The sequence below is a fragment of the Aulonocara sp. 'chitande type north' Nkhata Bay genome, linkage group LG7 (assembly GCF_057382095.1).
Source record: "Aulonocara sp. 'chitande type north' Nkhata Bay isolate Kocher_YH1m ecotype deep benthic linkage group LG7, A_spYH_male_GT1.1, whole genome shotgun sequence".
In the NCBI taxonomy this organism is placed as follows: Eukaryota; Metazoa; Chordata; class Actinopteri; order Cichliformes; family Cichlidae; genus Aulonocara; species Aulonocara sp. 'chitande type north' Nkhata Bay.
The window spans coordinates 39,911,753-39,933,059 of NC_141350.1; the positions used below are offsets into that span (position 1 = coordinate 39,911,753).

The 21,307-nt window shown below is 41.3% G+C and overlaps 1 protein-coding gene across 1 annotated transcript; it reads left to right on the forward strand.

Moving 5' to 3' along the window:
• The first annotated feature begins 8,557 nt into the window (after positions 1 to 8,557).
• Positions 8,558 to 21,288, forward strand: LOC147325715 (ras-GEF domain-containing family member 1B-B-like). Its single transcript, XM_086300358.1, has 14 exons — positions 8,558 to 8,785; positions 13,971 to 14,510; positions 14,637 to 14,759; positions 15,160 to 15,297; positions 15,432 to 15,647; positions 15,825 to 15,899; positions 18,269 to 18,361; positions 18,517 to 18,619; positions 18,708 to 18,787; positions 18,947 to 19,042; positions 19,131 to 19,226; positions 19,418 to 19,541; positions 19,655 to 19,727; positions 19,838 to 21,288. The coding sequence occupies exons 2-14, from the start codon at positions 13,977 to 13,979 to the stop codon at positions 19,869 to 19,871; spliced, it is 1,785 nt and encodes a 594-aa protein (XP_086156484.1). The 5' UTR covers positions 8,558 to 8,785; positions 13,971 to 13,976; the 3' UTR covers positions 19,872 to 21,288.
• Positions 21,289 to 21,307: the final 19 nt, after the last annotated feature.

Consider the following 21,307-nt stretch of genomic DNA (forward strand, 5'->3'; position numbering starts at 1 on the left):
GGTCTCTTAGAGCGATGAATCCAAATTCAAAATCTTTGGTTCAAATGTTAATCAATATGTATGCTGGACATCAGGAAGAAGGTCCCACAGTGAGTGTCTGTCGCAGGGGTCTCAAACTTAAATGAGCTGTGGGCCACTGCTGGCACACTCGTCTCATTGGAGGGTGACTTTAGTGTTCAAGTAGTACAAAAAAACTAATTAACAAACAAGAAAGCACCCACAAATATTTCAGAAAATAGTTTTTTTTTTAAATTTCAAATATTGTATAACAAGACAAAACTGCAAATACAATTTTTTTTCTCACTCTTAACTAACTGAACCCTTTCATTGAACAACCAAATAAACACATTGGTACTCTCTTTCTGGCCAGACACATGGCAGCACTTCTGCTATAATTTTGTTCTTGGGCGATTGTGGCTCAAGAGTTGGGAGTTCGCCTTGTAATCGGAAGGTTGACGGTTCGAGCCCCGGCTTGGACAGTCTCGGTCGTTGTGTCCTTGGGCAAGACACTTCACCCGTTGCCTCCTGGTGGTGGTCAGAGGGCCCGGTGGCGCCAGTGTCCGGCAGCCTCGCCTCTGTCAGTGCACCCCAGGGTGGCTGTGGCTACAATGTAGCTGCCATCACCTGTGTGTGAATGGGTGGATGACTGGTTGTGTAAAGCGCTTTGGGGTCCTTAGGGACTAGAAAAGCGCTATACAAATACAGGCCATTTACCATATTTAACAAAATAAAAATGCAGACACACATGTACACATACATTTTTGACTGCTAGTGAAAATTTTCTTTACAAATCACTGAACTAACACAGTCATTTCCTCAACATGTTTGTATCTCTGCTCATATCACCTTCATATTAAAGAATTTTCTGCTTTTTAAAAATTTTATTTTAACATTGCACTCAACAGCAAACAAATTCTCCCTAACAGAAAAAGTAACTTCAAGGGCCAAATTGCATTATAGTTTTTCATGTCAATATATGGGGCGCAAATAGGGGCGACGTGGGCCGCAAATGGTCCCCGAGCCGTAAGTTTGAGACCCCTGGTCTACAGCCATCTGTAAAACAGAGTGAAAGCTCTGTCAAGGTTTGGGGCCCCTTTTCAGCCAGTGGTGTTGGGGATTTTTTCAAAATTGGTGGAATTTTGAATGCAGAAAAGTACCGTCAGACTTTGATCCTACCATCTGGAAAGCATCAGAGCGAACGGAACAAGAGGCAGCCAAAATCCAAGGAAGAGCTTTGGAATGTCCTTCAAGAAGCCTGGAGAACTATTCCTGAAGACTGCTTAAAGAAAAATTATAGATTTCTCAGGCTGTGTTGAACAATGAAGGTGATTAAACCACATATTGATATTCAAGCTTGCTAAAATTGTACAGACCTGTTTTTGCCCTAAATGCTGTATTTCCATGTGCGTTTGCACATGTTTCAATGAACCACTGCACCCATTTCCCATTAAACCAAATATTAAGAAACAAATGGTGGCTCAAGTCTGTTGCACATTTCATATAATTATCTGTGCACTGATTTACTTTTTCGTTGTAGCTTTTGGCAGAACGTTTTACCTGATGAGAATTATGTAACGTGGGTTCATCCGCTTTTCCCATGTCTTTTCACAGGTACATGCTGTGTTTTTATAAGCTGCCTAAAATGTGTGCACACGCATATTATGAATGATTTGTTATGTTCACAGACATTTTATCAGACACTTGTGGTATACAATAACAACAAGTTAATGTAGGTCAGCGTAAGGATATTAACTTCTCTACTGAAAAAGGATGTAAGGTGCGCCTGTGTGGACATGGGTCATGTGTTTAAATGTGTACCTCCCATCCTAGGAGGATATCTGTGTGTGTGACATGGAAGTTGAGGGCACATCCAGGAAACAGTCCCTCTGTCTTTATACCATCCATCAGCAGAGAGTTCCACAGAAAGAGCCAGACAGGTCAAAAGAGAAAGATGGGGGAGTCTCATTGAAAGATCAGGCAATTTACCCCTCAAATTTGCTGCTTTATCTTTAATTTAAGCAACTTAAAACAGTTGATTCACACTAAGGATGGAAATGCACCAACTAAATTTTGGTTTCCTCTTTTTTGCATGGGTTATATAACCAGGTGACAACAAAACTCCTTTTTTTCTCATGAGCTGTTGTGTATTTTCAAACAGTGAGAACAAAATCCGTGCCAAGTGTAGAAAACGCCAAAAACACAAAAAGTTAGGGGAATGAGGGGACAGTCATTTTCCTTTCTCTTGATTTAATGCCTCATCGGGCGTTTGTAACTGTGCTCGACAGCAGGAGAAAGCACACACAGATGACGACTGACGTTTGAACCTTAGTCATCCGTTACATAATCAAACACCTGCATTTCCCTTGTTCTTTCAATATTTAAAGGCCAATAAAAAAAATATGAACAGAAGAATGAGACATTACATATGCTGCAAAAGTTGGCGTGTTTCAACAGATCGGCCATGTGACTCATAATGGAGTCTCTGATCAGCAGGTTCTGTCATTACTGTTCCCGTGGGTGAAAATGATCCCCTTTCTCTCGTCTCAGCGTCGCTATAGGAACGCTGTTTGAAGGTCACAAGGTCTAAGAGAAAGACGGATCACTTCAAGGAAAGGACGGCGCAGTATGAGAGAGGGGTGGGACAATGAGCCCATGCAGGACTTGTGGCAGGGAGGGGGTGCATGCATTAGGGTTTTGTTTCTCTTCTTTTTATAGGACTGGGGAATGATGAAGAGTGAATCAGCTCATCTAAACGGTGACTCACATACTCATGTGCTTTCTAGAAGTCAAAACATCATTAAAACCGATTTGAGGCCTGTTGATTTGGCTGATTGACAAAAGCATACAATCGGTGTTGTTCTTCATTATCTGTGCGCAAAGGACAAGAAACTAAAACACTGGTGTCCTGAGGGGTTTGCTTTGGGATTTCGTGCTGTTGGGGCTGATATACAATCACAGTAAGAATGTGGTCAAACTTGTACGGTTTTCTACGTACGCCCTCAGACAAAGGTTTTCTTTTTGCTGATTATGTGGTCCTATTGTCTTCACTGAGCAATGAAGGCAATCAGTTTCCAGCTGAGTGCAGCGTTGCTGGGATGTGCATCAGCACCTCTGAGCACGAGCCCATGGTTCTCAGACGGAAATGGGTGTATTGCCTGCTCCACCCGGCTTAAGGAGGAGTTGTTTCCTCAAGTCAAGCATTTCAAGTACATCAGAGGTCTTGAGATTGAACATACGGCAGATCCAAGGAGCGTCTGCAAAGACACCGTACGGGTTTTTGTGTTGACAGCAGCGCTGAACCCAGCAGCAAACCTGTCGATTGACTAGTTGATCAACATTCACCAGTGCTTTCACCAGTGGCCTCAGGCTGTGGGGCGGTTCCCAAAACAAGCAGCAGATATCAGCTTCCCCTGAAGGGTGTCTGGGGTGACCTTTAGTGACAAGGTGAGAAGATCAGGCATCTAGAGGGGACTTATTTTAGATCTGCAGCAGGAGAAGTGGTTCAGGGATCTGATGGGGATGCCTCCCAGGTGAGGTGTTTCAGACATTTCAATGGGGAGAAGACATATCCAGGATTCACTGATAGATTATATCTCAATGCTGGCTTGGGAACTTGGTGGTAAAAACAGCTGAAGAGAGTGGTGGTACAGCTCTGCAGAGACTGCCGGCCCTGTGACTTGGAACTGGATAAGCAGCAGAAAATGAACAGCTTCATGGATGGATGTGCACTCTCCACAGTTTACAAGATTCTACACACTTCTGAAGCCAGAAAAGGGAAAGTAGTGAAATCTGTAGTTTAGCTTACATATTTACTGCTGCACTGTTTTTCTGCCTTTTTTCCTTTGGCATACTTAAAAACACAGATAATTGGAAAACATATTGTCTCCAGACAGGGTCAAGGGGCTTCCAGTAGCTGAGTCAGACCTCTTACTGGAAGCCTATGAGTAACCCGTCTCCCCCCCCCCCCCCCCCCCCCCCCAATCCACTCCTCTGTCGCTTCCCCTCCCCTCATATAGTCTACTTATCACCACTATTTATAACCTCTGCTGTCTTCAAGCTTGCTTGTCACAAGCATAAGTGCAAAACACAGACAGGACGTGTTTAAAATTCTTTTCTTCTTCACTGAACTCCTGCTTTTTATATATCTGCAGCATACAACTCCACACATTCCTCAGAGAAAGAATGTCACCATAAAAGCTTCCCACCCATTTGCCCCCAAGACCCATTATACTCAACCCCTCCCCCAGTTTTTGAGCTCTCCCCTTTCTTTATTCCCCCCTTTCCCGAACAGTAATGATCTCACCCAGCTGTCACTGCGTAATCACACCCACACTCAGTGCGACACACAGGTTTGCTTCTGGTGGCGGCTGACATCACTTGTTTTGAACCCTGTCACCGTTTCCCCGAAATCCAAAACACGATGTTTTTTTGAACACACGTGTTTAAATGATTTAATCTTAAATAATATTCTCTTGGTCACATTTGAAGGTGGTTATTATAGCTTTTGTAAAAGTTTGTGTTGTAAAAGTTGTACAAATAAGCAGGATTAAATCGGATTTAAGGGTAAATTGAGACTATTTAGTGAAATTACTCCCAGGTCACACAGAACTGTGCCCTAGAAAACTCTGTATGAACCTTTACATGAAATGAGGGCCTCACCTGTAAGACGTGCAATCCAATCTTTTCATTTTACCTTTGCCTGTTCTCCTAATCATGATTTTGATGTCAATGTGATGTGAGGAACATCTGTTGCTTTGTCTGCCTACATGTCATGGCAAGTAATTTTCTTGAAGCCCATGGATGACATCCACTTTATTTATGCATTTGATGTATCTTCCCATGTGTTAACATGTTCAAACAAACCACTGCAGATCATTTATTGGGCCAATAATGCCCAATAAATGATCTGCAGGCCTAAGTCTGGCCCTGCAGCTCATTTGCATCCCGCTTGTCCGCTCACACTGTCACTTACTTTTAGACAGTTAGGTAACTAAAATCAGTGTATGTAAAACAGAAAGACATTTGTGACGTTATGATCAGATGCCAGGATACGTGGCTGCCAGTTTACTGAATAATCAAATCCTGAACACTTTATAACCACTTCTTCAGGTTAATCGTATTTGCATTGACGTCGTCCACTCTGACAGGAAGTCTTCCTTAACAACACTCCAGCATCAGTGGGCGTCAAGTAGTCAACTGCAAAGCCAAATCTAATGAGAGCTGTCACTGAGCAATGCAAAGGTCAAGTATCAAGGCAAAAAGATGCATGTGCACACACATGCATGAGAGCGTAGTTGTGCTTCAGTCTCAGATGAACTGATGAGCCGGAAGCGGTGCACTTGGGTGCCTGGTGTAGGAGTTGGGTTATTGAAATGAGAAGACCCCGCAGCCTGAAAGACTCAGCTATTCTTGCCTGAATGGTGATGTGTCAGAATGTAAGAGGCGTCAGTGATCAAAAAATGAGCGCCACCCACAACCCGAAGGCCCGGCTGTGCTGCAAGTCTAAAGCTGGTGTTTATGTAATTTGACGTTTATGCAATGAAAATGATCGGACTGAGCTGAGGTGGATGCAGCAGTGCCTCGAGGGGGTGGCTGTGGAGTGCACCCACCTTGCTTTAATTACCATATTTCAGAGGAAATTTGACCGTTTGAGGGCGAGTAGTATATATATTTAGAGTATATTCTAAACATTTAGAAAAAGAGAAGAAGGTGCACTCTGTTGAAGTCTGAATTTTGTTTTCTTTGACCGTGCTGCATGTGGTATTCCTGTTGTTACATCACAATGTTATTTTTCTTGTTTTCTCTTCAATTTAAGGATAACTTTGTGCCATGGGTTGAGTAATGTCTCCAATCTTTTGTGGGTTGTGAAATTCTTTCAAAATCTTATTGTATGAGATTGAGTAAATACTACCACTGAGTGTCAACAACTGTGTTTAGTTTAAATTTAGTCAATTCAGCTGCAGTTTAAGGGCTTTGCAGAACTGCAGGTTTGGCTTTTGTGTCGAGTAAAAGTAAAAGTGTTCTCATTATAACACCTTTACATGCATGATAATGATTAAAAGAGGCATTAAAGGTTAGTAGCTAGACTAATGCTAGAACATAAGAACAAAAGTTACCCAAAAGTGAGTTTACAAAGATGAGTTTTTAGCTGATTTTTAAAAGTGATCACTGAGTAATTGTAAACTTTGACATGTACTCTGCCCTTGTATCTTGCACAGCCAGCAGGCCATGATCACCATGACCTCAGGGACCTGCTAAGGATGTATAAATGTAAAACTTCACTGATGTATGCTGGTGCTTGTCCATGCGAAGCTCTAATAGCTAAAAACCAGAAACTTAAAATGGACTCTCAAGTAAATGGGAACAAAGTGAACCTGAATTAGCAATTCTGTGACATGTGAGTTCTTAGAAAACTGAGTCAGAAGCCTCGCAGTAGTGTTTTGAAAAACCTGCAGACGTTCCAAGGAAGCTTTTTTAAGACAAGCGAACAATGAACCACAATGACTGAGGTGTGATGAAATAAAGGCATGAATAACAATTTCCATTTCAGAGCGTGACGTGTTGGAAATCAACTTGCCAGTATTTCTTAAATGATAAAAGCAAGAGTGAACCAGAAATTTAATTTTAAACCTGAACATCCAGAGTGAAAGGTGAAAACAAAAGCTACTCCAAGGTTCCTGACAGAAGATTTGGCAAAAGTGGAACGAATCTGTCAGGTACACAAGTAAGGACTTCTGTTTTCTCTTCATGAAGTTGGAGAAAACTTCTTGAATGTAAATGTCTTTAAAAGGACTCAGAATGGGCTGAAGAGGGAGCAGATATAACATAAAAAACGAGGTCCCCGAAACAGAACCTTGTGGCACACCATAAGCAAAAAAAGTGGAAGAGGACTTGCACCTAAAAGCAGCCACAGAAAAGGATTGTTCAGACCGATATGAAGAGACCCACTCCAAGGTAAAAAGTATCAAAGGCAGAGATCAGGTCCAGCATCGCTAAAACAGAACATTTTTCTGCATCATTTCACATCAAGATGTCTAAGAAAAGGTGTTTCAGTGGAACGAGCAGTGGAATGTATTTGTATAGAGCAAATGAAAGCTGCTTTTTAGCTGTTTTTTAAAATCTTAGGGGGGAAAAAGACTCATTTTGAAATTGGTCTGCAACTGCTAAGACGTGAAGGGTAAAGCTTGTTTGTTTGTTTTTAAACTGGGTGGATAACCATATTCTTAAAATAAGCAGGGAGTTGACTAGACACCAGTGTTACGTATATTACAGCACACAGGGACCTATGAACAAGAATTCAGGTGAAATGTCGCAACAGTAGAAAGATGCTTTTATCAAGTCAAATAATTTGACCAGATCAGCTAAGTAAGAAAGTTTGCAACATTCCTTTGAAGAAAATGAGAAAAGCAGGTAGACCAGAAGCGACAATACCACTGATAGAGTCAAATAACACATTTGGGTTACCTCTGCTCTTTGAAACCAAGTTTGACAATTCTTTCATCTCTTAGTGAAGTGCTGACAGAAACTAAAATATCCTTTAAATGAACGACATGAACACTTTAAACAGAGAATAGTCTCATATATCCCAGGAGAAGGTTTAAAATAGGGGCTAATCAAATTTTAAAGAACATATTTCATCTCAAACAGAAAGACAGTGATCAGTAACAAAAGTTTTCGAGAGATCAACATTGTTATTAATTGTTAATAAGTCCCCCTCTCAGCCACATTGCCACACACTTTTGCAGTTTTCTTCTCTCTTTTGTTTTTTTTTGCAAAAGATTACATAATGCTGCTTGTTACAGATCATATGTACAAGTAGTCCATGTCAGCTTATTTGACAAATATTTATACATTATCCTATTGTACCCAGCTATTAAATAAACACAAATGTTGATTATGGTTCACAAAAATGAAATTAACAGAATATTGTTACAATGCCAGTGATTTTTTTTTCCTCCTTTGCTGTAGGGAGGAGCCAAGATTTTCCTCCATGCAGGAAAATCCCTGGTTTTGCTTCCAAGATGCCAGATGAAGAATCGAAAGTATCAAACTATAGAGAATTGGTAATACAGGAGCCAATGTCAGCAAACAATCTGACCACTCCACACAGATTTCCGTACAGTGCTGAAATAAATGGCAACATTTGGCAGGTAGGAAAAAGTGAAACCAAGTGCTCTGAGTAACACATACTATCCAATTCATGAAATATATAAGCCCTACAGAAACACAAACAAAACACTATTCAGGGATTTTTTGTCTTATATTTTAAGTCACTAAGACCAGCATAAAGCCACACACACTAACACATTCCCGACGGAAACCGTATACCTTCCATATTTCAGATCTCCAACAAAAACACTCGCTGCAAGGCTTCACTCGAAAAGACAGAACTTAGATGGAGAGGGAGTCAGCCAATCAGAACTTGGGAGATTTTTGATTTTTTGACCCCTTTTCTGTGATTGGGCCTAGTCGCCACCCGCCCCCTTGCGTTGATTGGTCAGTTTTCCCGGCTCTGTGGAAGTCATTTGAATACGTCTGGCTTTGTGGGTTATTGCGAGCTTTTGCTTGTTCAAATACTCAATGAAGCAAGAGCGGAGACAGACAGTGGAGAAGAGCACTGCATGGACTCACAGCAGCTAAAAGATTTCCCTGTTTGTTACACGTTTAGCGTCTCCTCGACGTGAGAAAGACTCGAAGTAGCGTGGAAAACCTTTTTCCTTTTAATTTTCTCAAAGGTTACTGGCAGAGACACAGTATTTGGACGCTGAGTAGCACCGTTTCAGAGGTGAGTTGTTTGGAGTGGCATAATCGAGTTATAGAAATGCCTTTTCTTGCGCAAAAGTTGATTAAAGTTTCCTAGTTTTTTTATTATTATTTTAAAAACGTATTTACTTCACCTAATATTTTAAAGTGATCTATATCTGATGAACTATTTTCTCTCTAAACGCCCAGTTTCACTCCCGACCTGTTGTTGTTGTTGTTGTTGTTGTTGTGCCACCCATAGGAGTATATAATTAGGCTGGTTGTCAGACTCAAACGAGCATTACTCACCAGCACCTGCGATGGGACCATGCTTGCACAGCATGACTTTTTCACAGTCAGCTTTTACTTTTAGTGTGTTATGACTCAGTCTGAACCCCATCATGCTAACCAGGCATGCTGGGCTGGTTTATATGTGTGTGTGTGTAACAGATTGTGTGAGTGTGTCTGTAGGGAAAAGAAGAAAGAATGGCAGAAAAAAAATGTGTGTGCTGCTGGCCAAGGAAAAAGCCTCCACACACTTCTACACAAACCCACAGGCACTTAAAAGAATGTCAGTACTCTGTGAGCTTGTGAAGCTGCTTAAATAAATCTCACATTAAATAGCTAAACTAATTTAATTATTAACCGAGGCGGTCTGAAGGGTGCCAGCAACATTTGAGTCTTTGGAACTACCTCAAAGTCAACTTACTCCAAGTTAAAATTAAATGCTGACATCTGTGTGTTGTGCAGAGGTCGGAAGTCAACCCCTCCATCCCCAAACAAGCTTAAGTTTAATATAGCTTTGTAGTAGTGTTTATCCTTTCTGGCTGTAGGTTAATACTGTACTAGCCTACCAGATGATACGGGAGACAGGTGTGTGTATTTGTATGAAAGTGCATCCCTGAATCCATTGTGTTTGGAAATAAAAGAAGACAACAGGCTCATAAGTGGTTGAGCCCTGTTGTGCGTATCTCTCCTGTCGATCTGAGTCTGGTATTTTTGTCTGGCTCTGTTTGCCTATCTATCAGATTTTTAAACCAGGCACCGGGTCCCAGCCTCTGGTGTTTTGCTGTGGGCCTCCCCTGACCTGCACACTTCCTTGCGCCACATTTGTTTGGACACTAGGGCGGTTTCCTCCTACTTTGGTTTGGCAATTTGGTTGGTACTTTGATGACGTGTGACTTTGCTTTCCTGCACTCAGAATGCAATCCTGAAGCATTATAGGTTGGAGCTTCTGATGCTTGGACGGCCAAGCAGAACAAAACAACATCTGGACAAAGATATAAAGAATTTCATCAAGTAGGCTTTTTCTGTAATTGAAAAAACCCCCAAAGTCAATGTGTCAGACAATTTTTACCTAAAGGGATTTGAAAATCTATTTCATACCCAAAAAACAGATCTATCCTCCCTTTAAAATCACTGCATGTGTCTTGATTTTCACTACTGATGTATCCTAAGTCCTTGTCATGTCCCCATGAACACATTTAAAAAATTTTCCTGCGCAGAACACATGAAGGCATCTTGGTCCATTGGCATGCTGCATTTATGGGGCTGTTTGAAAATTAAAATCTGACATGGAGGAGCAGTAGAATGTTCTTCACACCGAATGTATTGCTGCAGGGGAGACCTGCAGCAATACATTTTGTATTTTATTTCAACTTATTTCAACATCTGTCCAGTCTTATAATCTTTAAAAGGTTCAGTTTGCTGACTTCTGAGGTGCTCAATCATAAAAAATTAAAAGAAGCATTAAATCATTAGAGAGCCATCTTATTTTTCTACGATATTATGTTATGAGGTGAAGTTACTAGTCCTCCCACGTAAATCGACAAATCATCAGTGACATCATTGTACAGCGTCTCTTTAAAAGGTTAACTCTTGTACACGCAAGCCACAAATAAGTGTCATGAGCACAGTCTGAACTTTGGCCTCATTATTGATAACGATAATCCCGGCTGTCAGGAGTTTCTTCCAGACTGTCATGCTTCTCTCACTCACCCACCTTGTCTGTTGTAGCTCATTAGTGTCAAAGTACATTGGGTACAAAGTAGAAGTAAGATAGCATTGCAGTACATTGACATCTTAACACTCTCACAAATAGTTTTATGGATCCTCTTATCAGGCGCAGGCTCTGCCTTCAGCTTACTCCGCTGCTCCTCTCATGAAACCATTTTTATGGGTATACACTTTATGGGTATATAAACTTTGCAGAAGACAAGGTGCTAATTTAGAAAACGTAACTGTTGTTTTCTTGCTACTGACCAGCTGCTTAAAGTCTTCGAATTTTATTAGATGTTTTGTTTTTTTTTTTTAAAAAGCAGGAGTCAAACAAACCCCTGTCTCATCTAAGCTAAGGCAGTTGGTCCAGGCTGTTCTGAGGTCAGTATCTTGTAGCTTTTATTTTGTATGAATAAAGCGATCTCTACTAAGGTCAGTAAATGGGTTTCAATATGCTCTTTTATTGAAGTCATAAACAAAAAGTCTTGTCCTTGTTTAAGCCTGGCAGATTATTATTTGTGACTTCGCTATAATAAGAGGTCCCACCTTAGAGAAGAATGAGTAAAGTCTGCTTTTCTGGTTTGACTGATGTAAAAATGATCCCAGGCTCAGCTCACGCAGAGGCTGGGCGTCGTATAACCTGACAGCGGAGACCAGAGTGTGTGAAAGCTGCTGTGTGTGTCTGATCTGCTGGGATCTGCTCTGATCTCTTCCTGTGGGTCTTTGTGTGGTTGTTAATGCCATGACAGGATAGATAATGCTTCTATTGTTGAAGACCTCCTCCCCTGCCCCGTCCCCCTCCTCCTGTAGGGCACAGCATTGCTAGGTGTACTCTTTAAAACCACATTAAATGGTTTTAGAAAAAAGTATTCTGACAACGCCTTCAGATTCATTAAAAGCCAGACATGGGCAGCTTTCATGTACAGAAGACCTTTTTAAATCCGCCGAATTGGCTTGTCTTGTTGATGCAGCGCGAGCACGTTTTATTGGTGTAAATCCATTAGTGGATGAGATTTTCCTGCTGCACCATCAAAAGTTCAATTTGTTTTAACCATTTCATGACATTTTAGCCAATGGGCGCTGCAGTCTTGTTTCGATGCCAGCTGGTAAGAAAATGCACAGACGTGCAAGCCCTTAGGATTTTTAACGGTCTAGTACAAAAGTGGTTTTCTTGGTAAAAATGTTCTTACATCACTGTACATTTTTTGCTTTTTCCTGTATTATTATATTCACATCAGTCTGCTTCTTAAGCCTGCAATCTTCAAAGTTTACAAACAAGAGAATATAAACAATGCTTTTAATATGAAATTATACTCCCAATGCCATCATTAAGTCATTCACGGAGAGTCCAACCTATGATTTAGAAAGAGTGCAATTGCAGTGCAGCAGCGGGGAAACCGCAACTATTCAAAGGGTCAACTTTTCAGGAAGTCCGTGTGGAAAAACACAGGATTGTTTTCCAATTTCTTAGTTTTCCCCCTTTGCACAAGGTCACCTTCCAATGCAAACAGAAGGACAAAAGGCATCTACACTGGAGTAAATATTACTCAGAGGACTCTTCTCTCAACTTCACCACCGCAGCCATGCTTTTCCAGATTGCGTTTGTAATTCGAGGAAGGTAAAGACACCGTAATCTCTAACTAAGTTAGAAGAAGAACAGCAGGCTGAGATCACAGAGTTCAAAAGATGGTTTGGCACTGGACTGGCTTACACTGGCAACATGCCAAACGCTGTGGTATATGTGTGCGTGTGTGTGTGTGTGTGTGTGTGTGCATCGTTCAAGCCATCATTTGTTTGTGTGTGTGTTTGGATTATACCGGCATGGGGCTAGGCGCCATTGTGGACAAGGGTGTGTGTGTGCGTAAGATGTTGGCTCAGGCAGACACTCCTCTGTCGGCACTGTGATGGACAAACAAAAGTCTGCTGGATTCCTGCAGGGTTTTGTTTCTGGCACAGTATATGTGCATTGCTCATATGTAACTGTGTGTGGCTCGCTTATGCTGACATGTGGTGCCAAGACAGACAACAGTAGCAGGATAAAGATGGCTCCAGAGTTAAAGCACGCCTCGGTGGTGATCTGGGATCAGCTTACCCAACTCAAATCCAATTATATTAACCATTAAGACAAAGGGCGGGGGGATCACTGCTGTTGTGTCATCTGGCAGGTTGTTGTTGTGAGTATAAGCTGATTTGTAGAAATTTTCACCAACAAATGACTTTCTCCAAGCTGTAAATTTCCAAAGGAGAAATGTTTGTGTTCAGAACCAGAAAGTATAGACAGAGGAGGGATAAAATTATGTGATTAAGTATAATTCTTTTCACAGACATCCCTAAGTCTTTCCTTTGCGTGATGGAGTTGCTTAAACGTATTTTCACAACACTCGGCTTCCCAGAGAGACGGGCAGGCTAACACAGTAAGACGCTGCAAGAGACACTAGTCACGATTTTGTGACTTCAAGTTGACTATAAAAGGATTGGTCTGTTGACAACTGTTGGGAAACCTTTGGGAAATCATGGATTAGCTGATCAACGAAAGAAACTGCATCATAATTATTCTTTAAAACTGGCTTGTGCAATGGAGTTATAATTTTTGATGGTTGATTGGACTTAGACACTGCAGTAAGGGTAAGGAGAAAGAAAATGAAAACAAAGATCTGCTTTAATTCAATCACAGAAGCCTTTCTACTTCATTCAACACCTACATGTCTGGTATTATAACTTGTCAGGATTTGTTTGAATAATGCAAAGTGTCACTTTGAAAGCCTCTGTTTCTACAAACTAAATGCAATGTTTTATTTTTATTGGGCCTCTTCCTGTGCCGTCCACTGTTTCAGATACCCGGGGAAACCTACTGATTGTTGCTCTTTTCCTGTTTAGGCTGTGCAATCATCTCTTAATTTTCCTGGGATATTTCATACCCAGTTCCAGAAAGATTGGCTTTAGAATGAGGTTTCAGGAAGCAAATCTAAATTATCTTTTTAAAAAAAAGAAAAAAAAGAAACCCTCCCTGTTGCCTGTTTATCATATCTGGCTTATTGGGAATCTTTAAATTGGCTGGAAGATGTATCTTCATGTGAATTATGAAAAACATTTATTCAAGATTGCATGTTATCCATCATGTATTTCTCAGCTGACTGAGAAAATGTATTATCATGTCATGAAATTGCATATAAATAGTCTGTTAATCTTTATTTCTCAACCCTAACCTACTCCTTGTATGTTTTGTAAAGGTCATCATGCCTCCAACAACGCCATATGCTGGGAAGTTCAGCTCCTGCGTCCCTTACAGCAGCAATGCCAACCACCAACAACCTACGAGCCCGTACCGGAGCAGCACTGTCCCGAAACCTGCGAGGGAGAACATCTACAACGGCGCCTACTCGGTTGGAGAGAACCCCTACGACATACCTCAGCCTCACAGCGGGGCTTATCGGAGCGCCTCTGTCTCCTCTGTGAATGCGAAGGAGCATCATTACACCAGCTGCGCGCTGTCTGAAAACCCATACTCCTCGCCGCAGCCTTACAGCCCTCGCCAGCACAGCACTTCCTGTCCAGGCCGCGCACATCGCCACACGAGCGGCAGCAGCGGCAGCAGCAGCGACCAGTCCTGTCGTAACAACAACAACGTAGCTGCGGCGAAAGCGCGTTTTTACGGACACGGCGTCACCACCAGCTACGGGGAGATGTGTTACCATGACAATAGCTTGGTGTCTGCATCTCTTGAGGCTCTGATCCAGCACCTGGTTCCCACAGTGGACTACTACCCTGACGTACGTTACAGGAAACATGGTCTTTTTGTGAGAAACGGAGTGGTCTAGAATAGACGAGTCTGAGAAAAGAGGTCGGCTGTCCTGGCTGTGTTGACCTTTCTCTTCTTGTTCTTTCCTCCTCATCAGAGGTCGTATGTGTTCACTTTCCTGCTGAGTTCACGCCTCTTCCTCCCCCCCTACGAGCTCATGACGAGGGTTTGTCACCTGTGTGTGGAGCAGCAGCGGTCTGGAGATGCCCTGCTGGATAAGGTGGGCTGGCAACACACACACACACACAGGGCTATAATTTGCTTCTCTTCTCGTCACACTCACTCTCTGCTCCCACACAACCTTCCACCCACTATAAAATCCACAAGCTCGCTCACCCACATGCTTCTTTCTGAGAGAAAGTATTTATCTGTTTTTTTTTTTTTGCCCAAGCAAATAAAATCCAGGCAAGGGAACACTCGGAAACAGAAACTGCAAAGATAAAATAAATAATGGCAGAATATGCTCTTAGAAAAACAGCGAGCTGTGGCTACTCTTGCGTGTTTTAAAAGATATGAGGGCCATGCCGTTTAGATTATTGACCAGAGAGAGATTTACTCATAAGATAAATCAAATCATGCCTGCCTGAGTGTCACTTAGTGCGCCATCTGATGGTTTTCAGATTCGTTTCCGTGAGGTGGCCCCTAAGCTGGTGCAGCTGCTGACCGAGTGGACTGAGACGTTTCCATACGACTTCAGGGACGACAGGATGATGCGCTGCCTTAAAGACATGACGCTTCACGTGGCCCGAGGGGACGAGGTTAGCGTTCAGAGCTCCTGTAGTTAAAACTTCTCATGCAATGAATTTGCAGTAATTCAACATAAATATCTCAAGTTCATTCTCACCTCCCTGTCATAGTTTTCATTATTTGTGCTGTCTGTGTCACGCTGCAGTACTCTTGGCGAGCCATGCAGCAGATGACCCAGCGTCTTATCAAACGCCTCTCTGCCCTCGGCCAATACGAGGAGGCTGTGGCAGCGCTCAATGTGGTGGCAATGGAGCGTCCCGCTTCCTTGAAGAGCAAGCAAGCATCGGCTCAGCGGAGCGACGTACTGAGCGTGTGCGACGATCCCTTCGTCCTCGCCCAGCAGCTTACACACATTGAACTGGTAGGAAGTTGGCGTTAAAACTTGGGTGCCTGTGCTTATTATCGGATTCTGTAGAGAGAAATTTTTTTCACTCCTTCAAAGCACGTCTGTAGATTATATTAATGAGCTTTTATGATTGTCTGTCTTATGCTATTGTCATTGTCTTAATTGTTTTTATGTTCTGTTTTCTGCCCTCAGGACCGACTGAGTTTTATTGGTCCCGAGGAGTTCATCCAGACGTTTGCCATGAAGGATCCTCTGGAGAACCATAAGGTACAATTGAGTTTGAATGAAAAAACGCTTAGCTTAGCTCTACCTCCAGCGTTTTAGATCGAGTTTTGGACAAACAGCTCACAAAAATTCCCATCTTCTCACTCAGGAACTTGCAGGCTCAGGTTTACTTTTCATTTCATTATTTGCTTTTTTCCTTTTGAACTTCTACATGATAAAACTGGAGACATGAGGAGCTTGTGCAAAGTCATATAAATGAATCTCATTCCAGTCACAATTAGCAGATAGATCTAACAGCTACGGCTTGCTGCGTGCAGTTTTACTGTGTAAAGACGGCTTGAAAATACAGTAACATGACCTCTTTATAATTATCAGCATCAAAGGACTGCAGACGATTGCAGTTATTTTGAGTCAATTTTTATTGTTTTGATTTGAAGTATATTCTAGGCCTGCTTTGGGTGTAATTTGTGGTCTGCTTCAGTTGAAGTAAATATGCTTTGGAAACCACATCAGAGAATCTACTGGCAGATAGATAACAATTTGTGCTGTGTTATTTTTAACATAGCTCAGACACAGTATGAAAAAGTCCTTTTGCATATGTCTAAGTGAATCTGAGGGACCTGTAAGTGAGCTGAAGGGTCGTATTCAATCACTGCTGCTGGGAACAAGTGCTCACCCACTGTTTGTAGCCGTGCTCCAACCAGTGCTGTGCCAGTTATATAAGACCCACTTTGTATAAAAGAGCAGTTGAGTCAGTGAAAGGGGTCCTGAAGTGTAGAAGGGGAAGTTTGGAGTGGAGTGGGCTGTCGCTGTTGTGTAAGCATTTAATAGAGCCATGAATCTCTGAGATTACATCATCACGGACAAGTCAAATTTATTTATACAGAGCTTTTATAATGTTTGTTTAGATAAAAGGGCCTCTGAGAAACAAGTTCTCCACAGAGTGTCCTTATAAAAAAACAAAAAAACAAAAGGCACCAAAGTAGATGTAAATGAGATGAAAATAACAAGCAGACACGTCACAGGCTTCAGTGCAGGTCCAGAGGTTGTGTGGGTGTGAAGGCTAACAGGATCCATTAGCAAAGGAAATTATAGAGGAGCAGCAGTCTGTCTCCTTCTATTTCTGATTTATAAAATAATTTATTGGCTAACCTTAAGAAGATTATGCTGATGATGCTGAATCTCAGGGAACAAATATTAATAGAAGACCAACAAGTAGCCAAAAGGTACATGGAAACATTAGCTTGACTGATATGAGGAAAAAGTAAAACAAAGCGGAAATTAAAACCTAATTAAAGAATTGAGCAGACCTACCTCCGAGCAGAAACCTCAATAACAAAAGGGTATTTTATTAGATAATTAAAATAGATAAGATCTATAGAAAACATATATTTGAAAGATTGTTAAGTTTGTCTGTAGTTGAAGTTGTTGGCTATCTGTGGATAAACATTGTCAGTAAAAGAAAAACAGATACACAGTAACCAATTACTTTAGAAGCATGGAAAAAGCTGGAAAGTGTTAGCTATGGCAGTATAACTAGCTTAGCGTATGAGTTGAATTATTAGCTAAAGATAATAGATAAACACTGGATATAGCTCGCTAAGATTATGCTAAAAGGTGGAGATTACTAGCTAAATGTAAACTTAAATAGCTAGGTAAAATCTAGTATAAGAGATTGTTGGTTAAAGCTGTGGATAACCTGTTGAAATTTTCAGTTACAGAAATTGATAAAATGCAAATGTTAATCATGCCTTAAATTTAAACAGAGGGCAAACATTAAAATAATAAGCCAAAAGCTTTGGTTAAATGCCGCGGACCGTTTGCTAGCTAAAAATGATAGATGATGAGCTGAAAGTAGTACAGATATAATTTAACCTCCTAGGACCTGGCATCCACATATGTGGACATCACATTTTGGGTTATTTAGACCAAAATACAAAATTTTGCTCTACAAGGGCCTGATATCCACTTACAAGGACAATATACTGCTAGTGTTCTATCGAAATTTTAAACGAATATCCTCATATGTGGCTCTGATTTTTCTTAGAAGGAAAAATCTGGTAAAACAAAAATCTGGTAATTCTTTGTTTTTACATTCATCGGGTTCCAATCAGCCCAAATATCAAAGAGAAATTAAAAATGCATGCTGTGGAAGAGTTCGGGTCTTAGGAGGTTAATGTAAGTTCACATTTGAACGTGAGTGATGGAATTTATGAAGGTGTCAGAGCTTTAGGGGTCCATAAAATGAAAGAGATCTAAGTTCTAAGATCTCATTTAATTTCGAAATGGTCCTTTCTGTGACTCACAGTTTTAAATGTTTAACTTCTTTCAAAAATAATGAAATACAGACAAAAATGCACTCAGATCTAGACTTGTTCTTTGTTTTAATTATGCCATAATTTGTGTTTCAGGGTTTCTTTCGGAAACGTAAAACTAGCAACCTGGAAGCTTACGTCAGCTGGTTCAACAGACTGAGCTATCTTGTGGCCACTGAGATCTGTATGGTAAGTTGTTGTGATTCGTTTTGGACCAAGGAACGCCTTTGAATGCACAGCTGAACTACAAACCACTCTTAGATTCTTACTACACTCCAAAGGTGCATAATTTTGTACATATATTGAATTTGTACTGACCTGCTCTGTTTGTTCTCTCATTTAAGCCGATGAAGAAGAAACACAGAGCGCGGATCATAGAGTTCTTCATCGATGTTGCTCAGGAGTGTTTCAACATTGGAAACTTCAACTCTCTCATGGCCATCATCAGTGAGTATTTGACGGCACACATACAGCTCGTTGGCTCGATCTGACCCCGTAAGTGCTCTGCATTTACTCACCCTTTCTCTGTGTCCAGCTGGGATGAACATGAGTCCTGTCGCCAGACTGAAGAAAACCTGGAATAAAGTCAACACGGACAAGTTTGAAATTCTGGAGGTAAGGACAATTGGCATGCAGCAGTGAATCCTGTGTAGTGTAATGTAAACTTAAGATTTCAAGTTGCTCAGGATTTCAAACCCTCACCATGTGCAAACTTTAAGCATGCCTACACGGATTTGCGTTTGATGGCCGTCTCCTGTGTGTGCTCTCATTCAGCACCAGATGGACCCATCCAGTAACTTCAGTAACTACCGCACTGCGCTCCGCGGTGCTACCCAGAGGTCTGAGACCGCACACAGCAGCCAGGAGAAGGTGAGAGAGCACCTGGGATTTACTCTGAAAATAAAAAGCTCCAGGTGGTGAATGTGTACGTAAATGAGCTGGTGTGTTTCTCCTCCAGATTGTGATTCCTTTCTTCAGTCTCCTCATTAAAGACATCTACTTCCTGAATGAAGGCTGTGCCAGCAGGCTGCCCAATGGACACATCAACTTTGAGGTTAGGACACATTTCAGAAGATTATGTTGTTTAAAGGATTAAAAACGGTCAGATTTGTAGCAGTACAAGTTCAGGCTTTTACATGTGATGTTGTGACTCCCCCTTGTGGCTAAAAAGATCAATGCATTTTCCTTAATGATGCTTTTCTTTCATCTGCCCATTATAATCGATTGTACAATCTGTCTCCACAGAAACTCTGGGAGCTTGCAAAACAGGTGAGCGAGTTCCTGGTTTGGCGTCAGGTTGTTTGTCCGTTCGACAGAGAGCGGCGAATCCTTCAGTACCTTGTCACAACACCCATTTTCACCGAAGACGGTCAGTATTCAGTCTCCCCTGCGTTTTGGAGATGTCAATCATACAAATGTTTGCTATAGTTTGTCAGCTTTAGGAAACAAACAAAGCCATTATTGTTTATCTTATTGTTGCAGAGCTGCATCTGGCTTCATATGAGAGCGAAGGACCAGAGAACAACATGGAGAAAGACAGTCGCAGGTCACTTCGGTAGGTGTAGACATATGTGCACACACCCACATATCCCAAACATTGTACTAATGCAAAAAAGGGCAATTTTTGAGTGTAATAACACTGGTTACTTATCTTGTGTATTTTAGATCTTCGCTTCTCCATCGAGAGAATCGGACCTAAGGCCAGGGAAATCTCTGCTTTAAAGACTGAAATTGAATCAGGTGTCTTAAAGCTACAGGTTTCTCCGTTTTATAATATGGACACAGAAGATTCTTATGGTCACAGTTAAGATGTTGGACTTAAAACAAGCTGGGACCACATCCTGCCTATATTACTGTATTTGGGCTTTGAGATCACAAGGAGCACTCCACAGAACTCATTCCATAAAATTCATCCAGTGCCAAAGAAGCCCATTTTATGTTATTATTGTAACCTCTTTTCCAACAAGTCTTCATGGATTTAAATCATTTATGAAGCCAATGATTCTCAAGAAGAGCCTGGATCAGCTGTGCTGCTTCTGTAAAATCAGCTCTGTCCAAGGCGCTCAGAGAATATCAGACGACTGGCCAGAGGTCTGCAGACTGGGTTTATACCTCCAGCGGTTGCCACACTGGCCTCATATTGTGGATTGACTTACACGCTGAAGGGAAGGTTTCATCTCTAAACGAAGTCATCGTGGACCTAAATGAGTTTCAAAGCTACATTAACGCTCCTTGCCTGCAGATGTCCTTGCTGAGGACCACAGAGATTTGAAATCTCAAAGGAAAGGACTGACTTGCATCGATTTGCGTTATAAATAACGGGCTAACAGCTGCTTTTAAAAGTGGTGTTGCTGCTTGTCTTGTTGGATGCCTCAGTTTTAATGCTAACATGCACCACATCCACTCCATTAGCTCCCACTTTGCACTGTCATTTGTTATCTTTGTGTAATGGAAGCTCATAATACGAGGCAGTACATCAGCAACATTATTCCAGCGTGCATTGACACGGTGCTTTTATCAACCACGTGCTATTCAGTGCTAAGCATTTTGTGATGTGCACACTTTGACTCTGGTGGTGATGCAAAACTGTGTAAGTGACAGCAACATGATAACCATGCAGACTACATCAAAATGCACTTCAGTGTGTTCTTGTGTAATATAGGCAACTTTCTATGCTATAGTATTAAGTCGTATTTTGTATCAAAAGGCTTTTTTTTTTTTTTTTAATGTACTTTATTTGATGTTCTGCCAGGAGCTTGTTTTTTTTTGGCTGGTTTTGTGTTAAGCTATCAAACACCAGTTTACATATTAAAAAAAACACTATTATGAGTGCAAACTGATGTGTGTGTGTGTGTGTGTGTGTGTGTGTGTGTGTGTGTACAGAAACAGGAATTTTTATTCTTCTCATCTCAGCTGTGTTGATATGTGTGTGTGTGTGTGTGTGTGATATGCGATGTGGTTCTTTGAAATCCACTTGTGAGTGCTGTGTTTTGTCATTTTATTTGTCATATATGCTACTTTTTTGTGTATCTTTTGTGTCATCAGTCAGGGTACTTGTACTGAAGGTCTTTGTGTAAAGAGAATGATCTATTTTCTTTCAAATAAAAGAATCATGAAAACACTGCTCCTTTTCAT

Coding starts and splice junctions, on each gene's coding strand:
- LOC147325715 (XM_086300358.1), top strand. CDS start 13,977: ATGCCTCCAACAACGCCATATGCTGGGAAGTTCAGCTCCTGCGTCCCT. Junction 14,511..14,636: donor CAGTGGACTACTACCCTGAC/GTACGTTACAGG, acceptor CCTCCTCATCAG/AGGTCGTATGTGTTCACTTT. Junction 14,760..15,159: donor GAGATGCCCTGCTGGATAAG/GTGGGCTGGCAA, acceptor GATGGTTTTCAG/ATTCGTTTCCGTGAGGTGGC.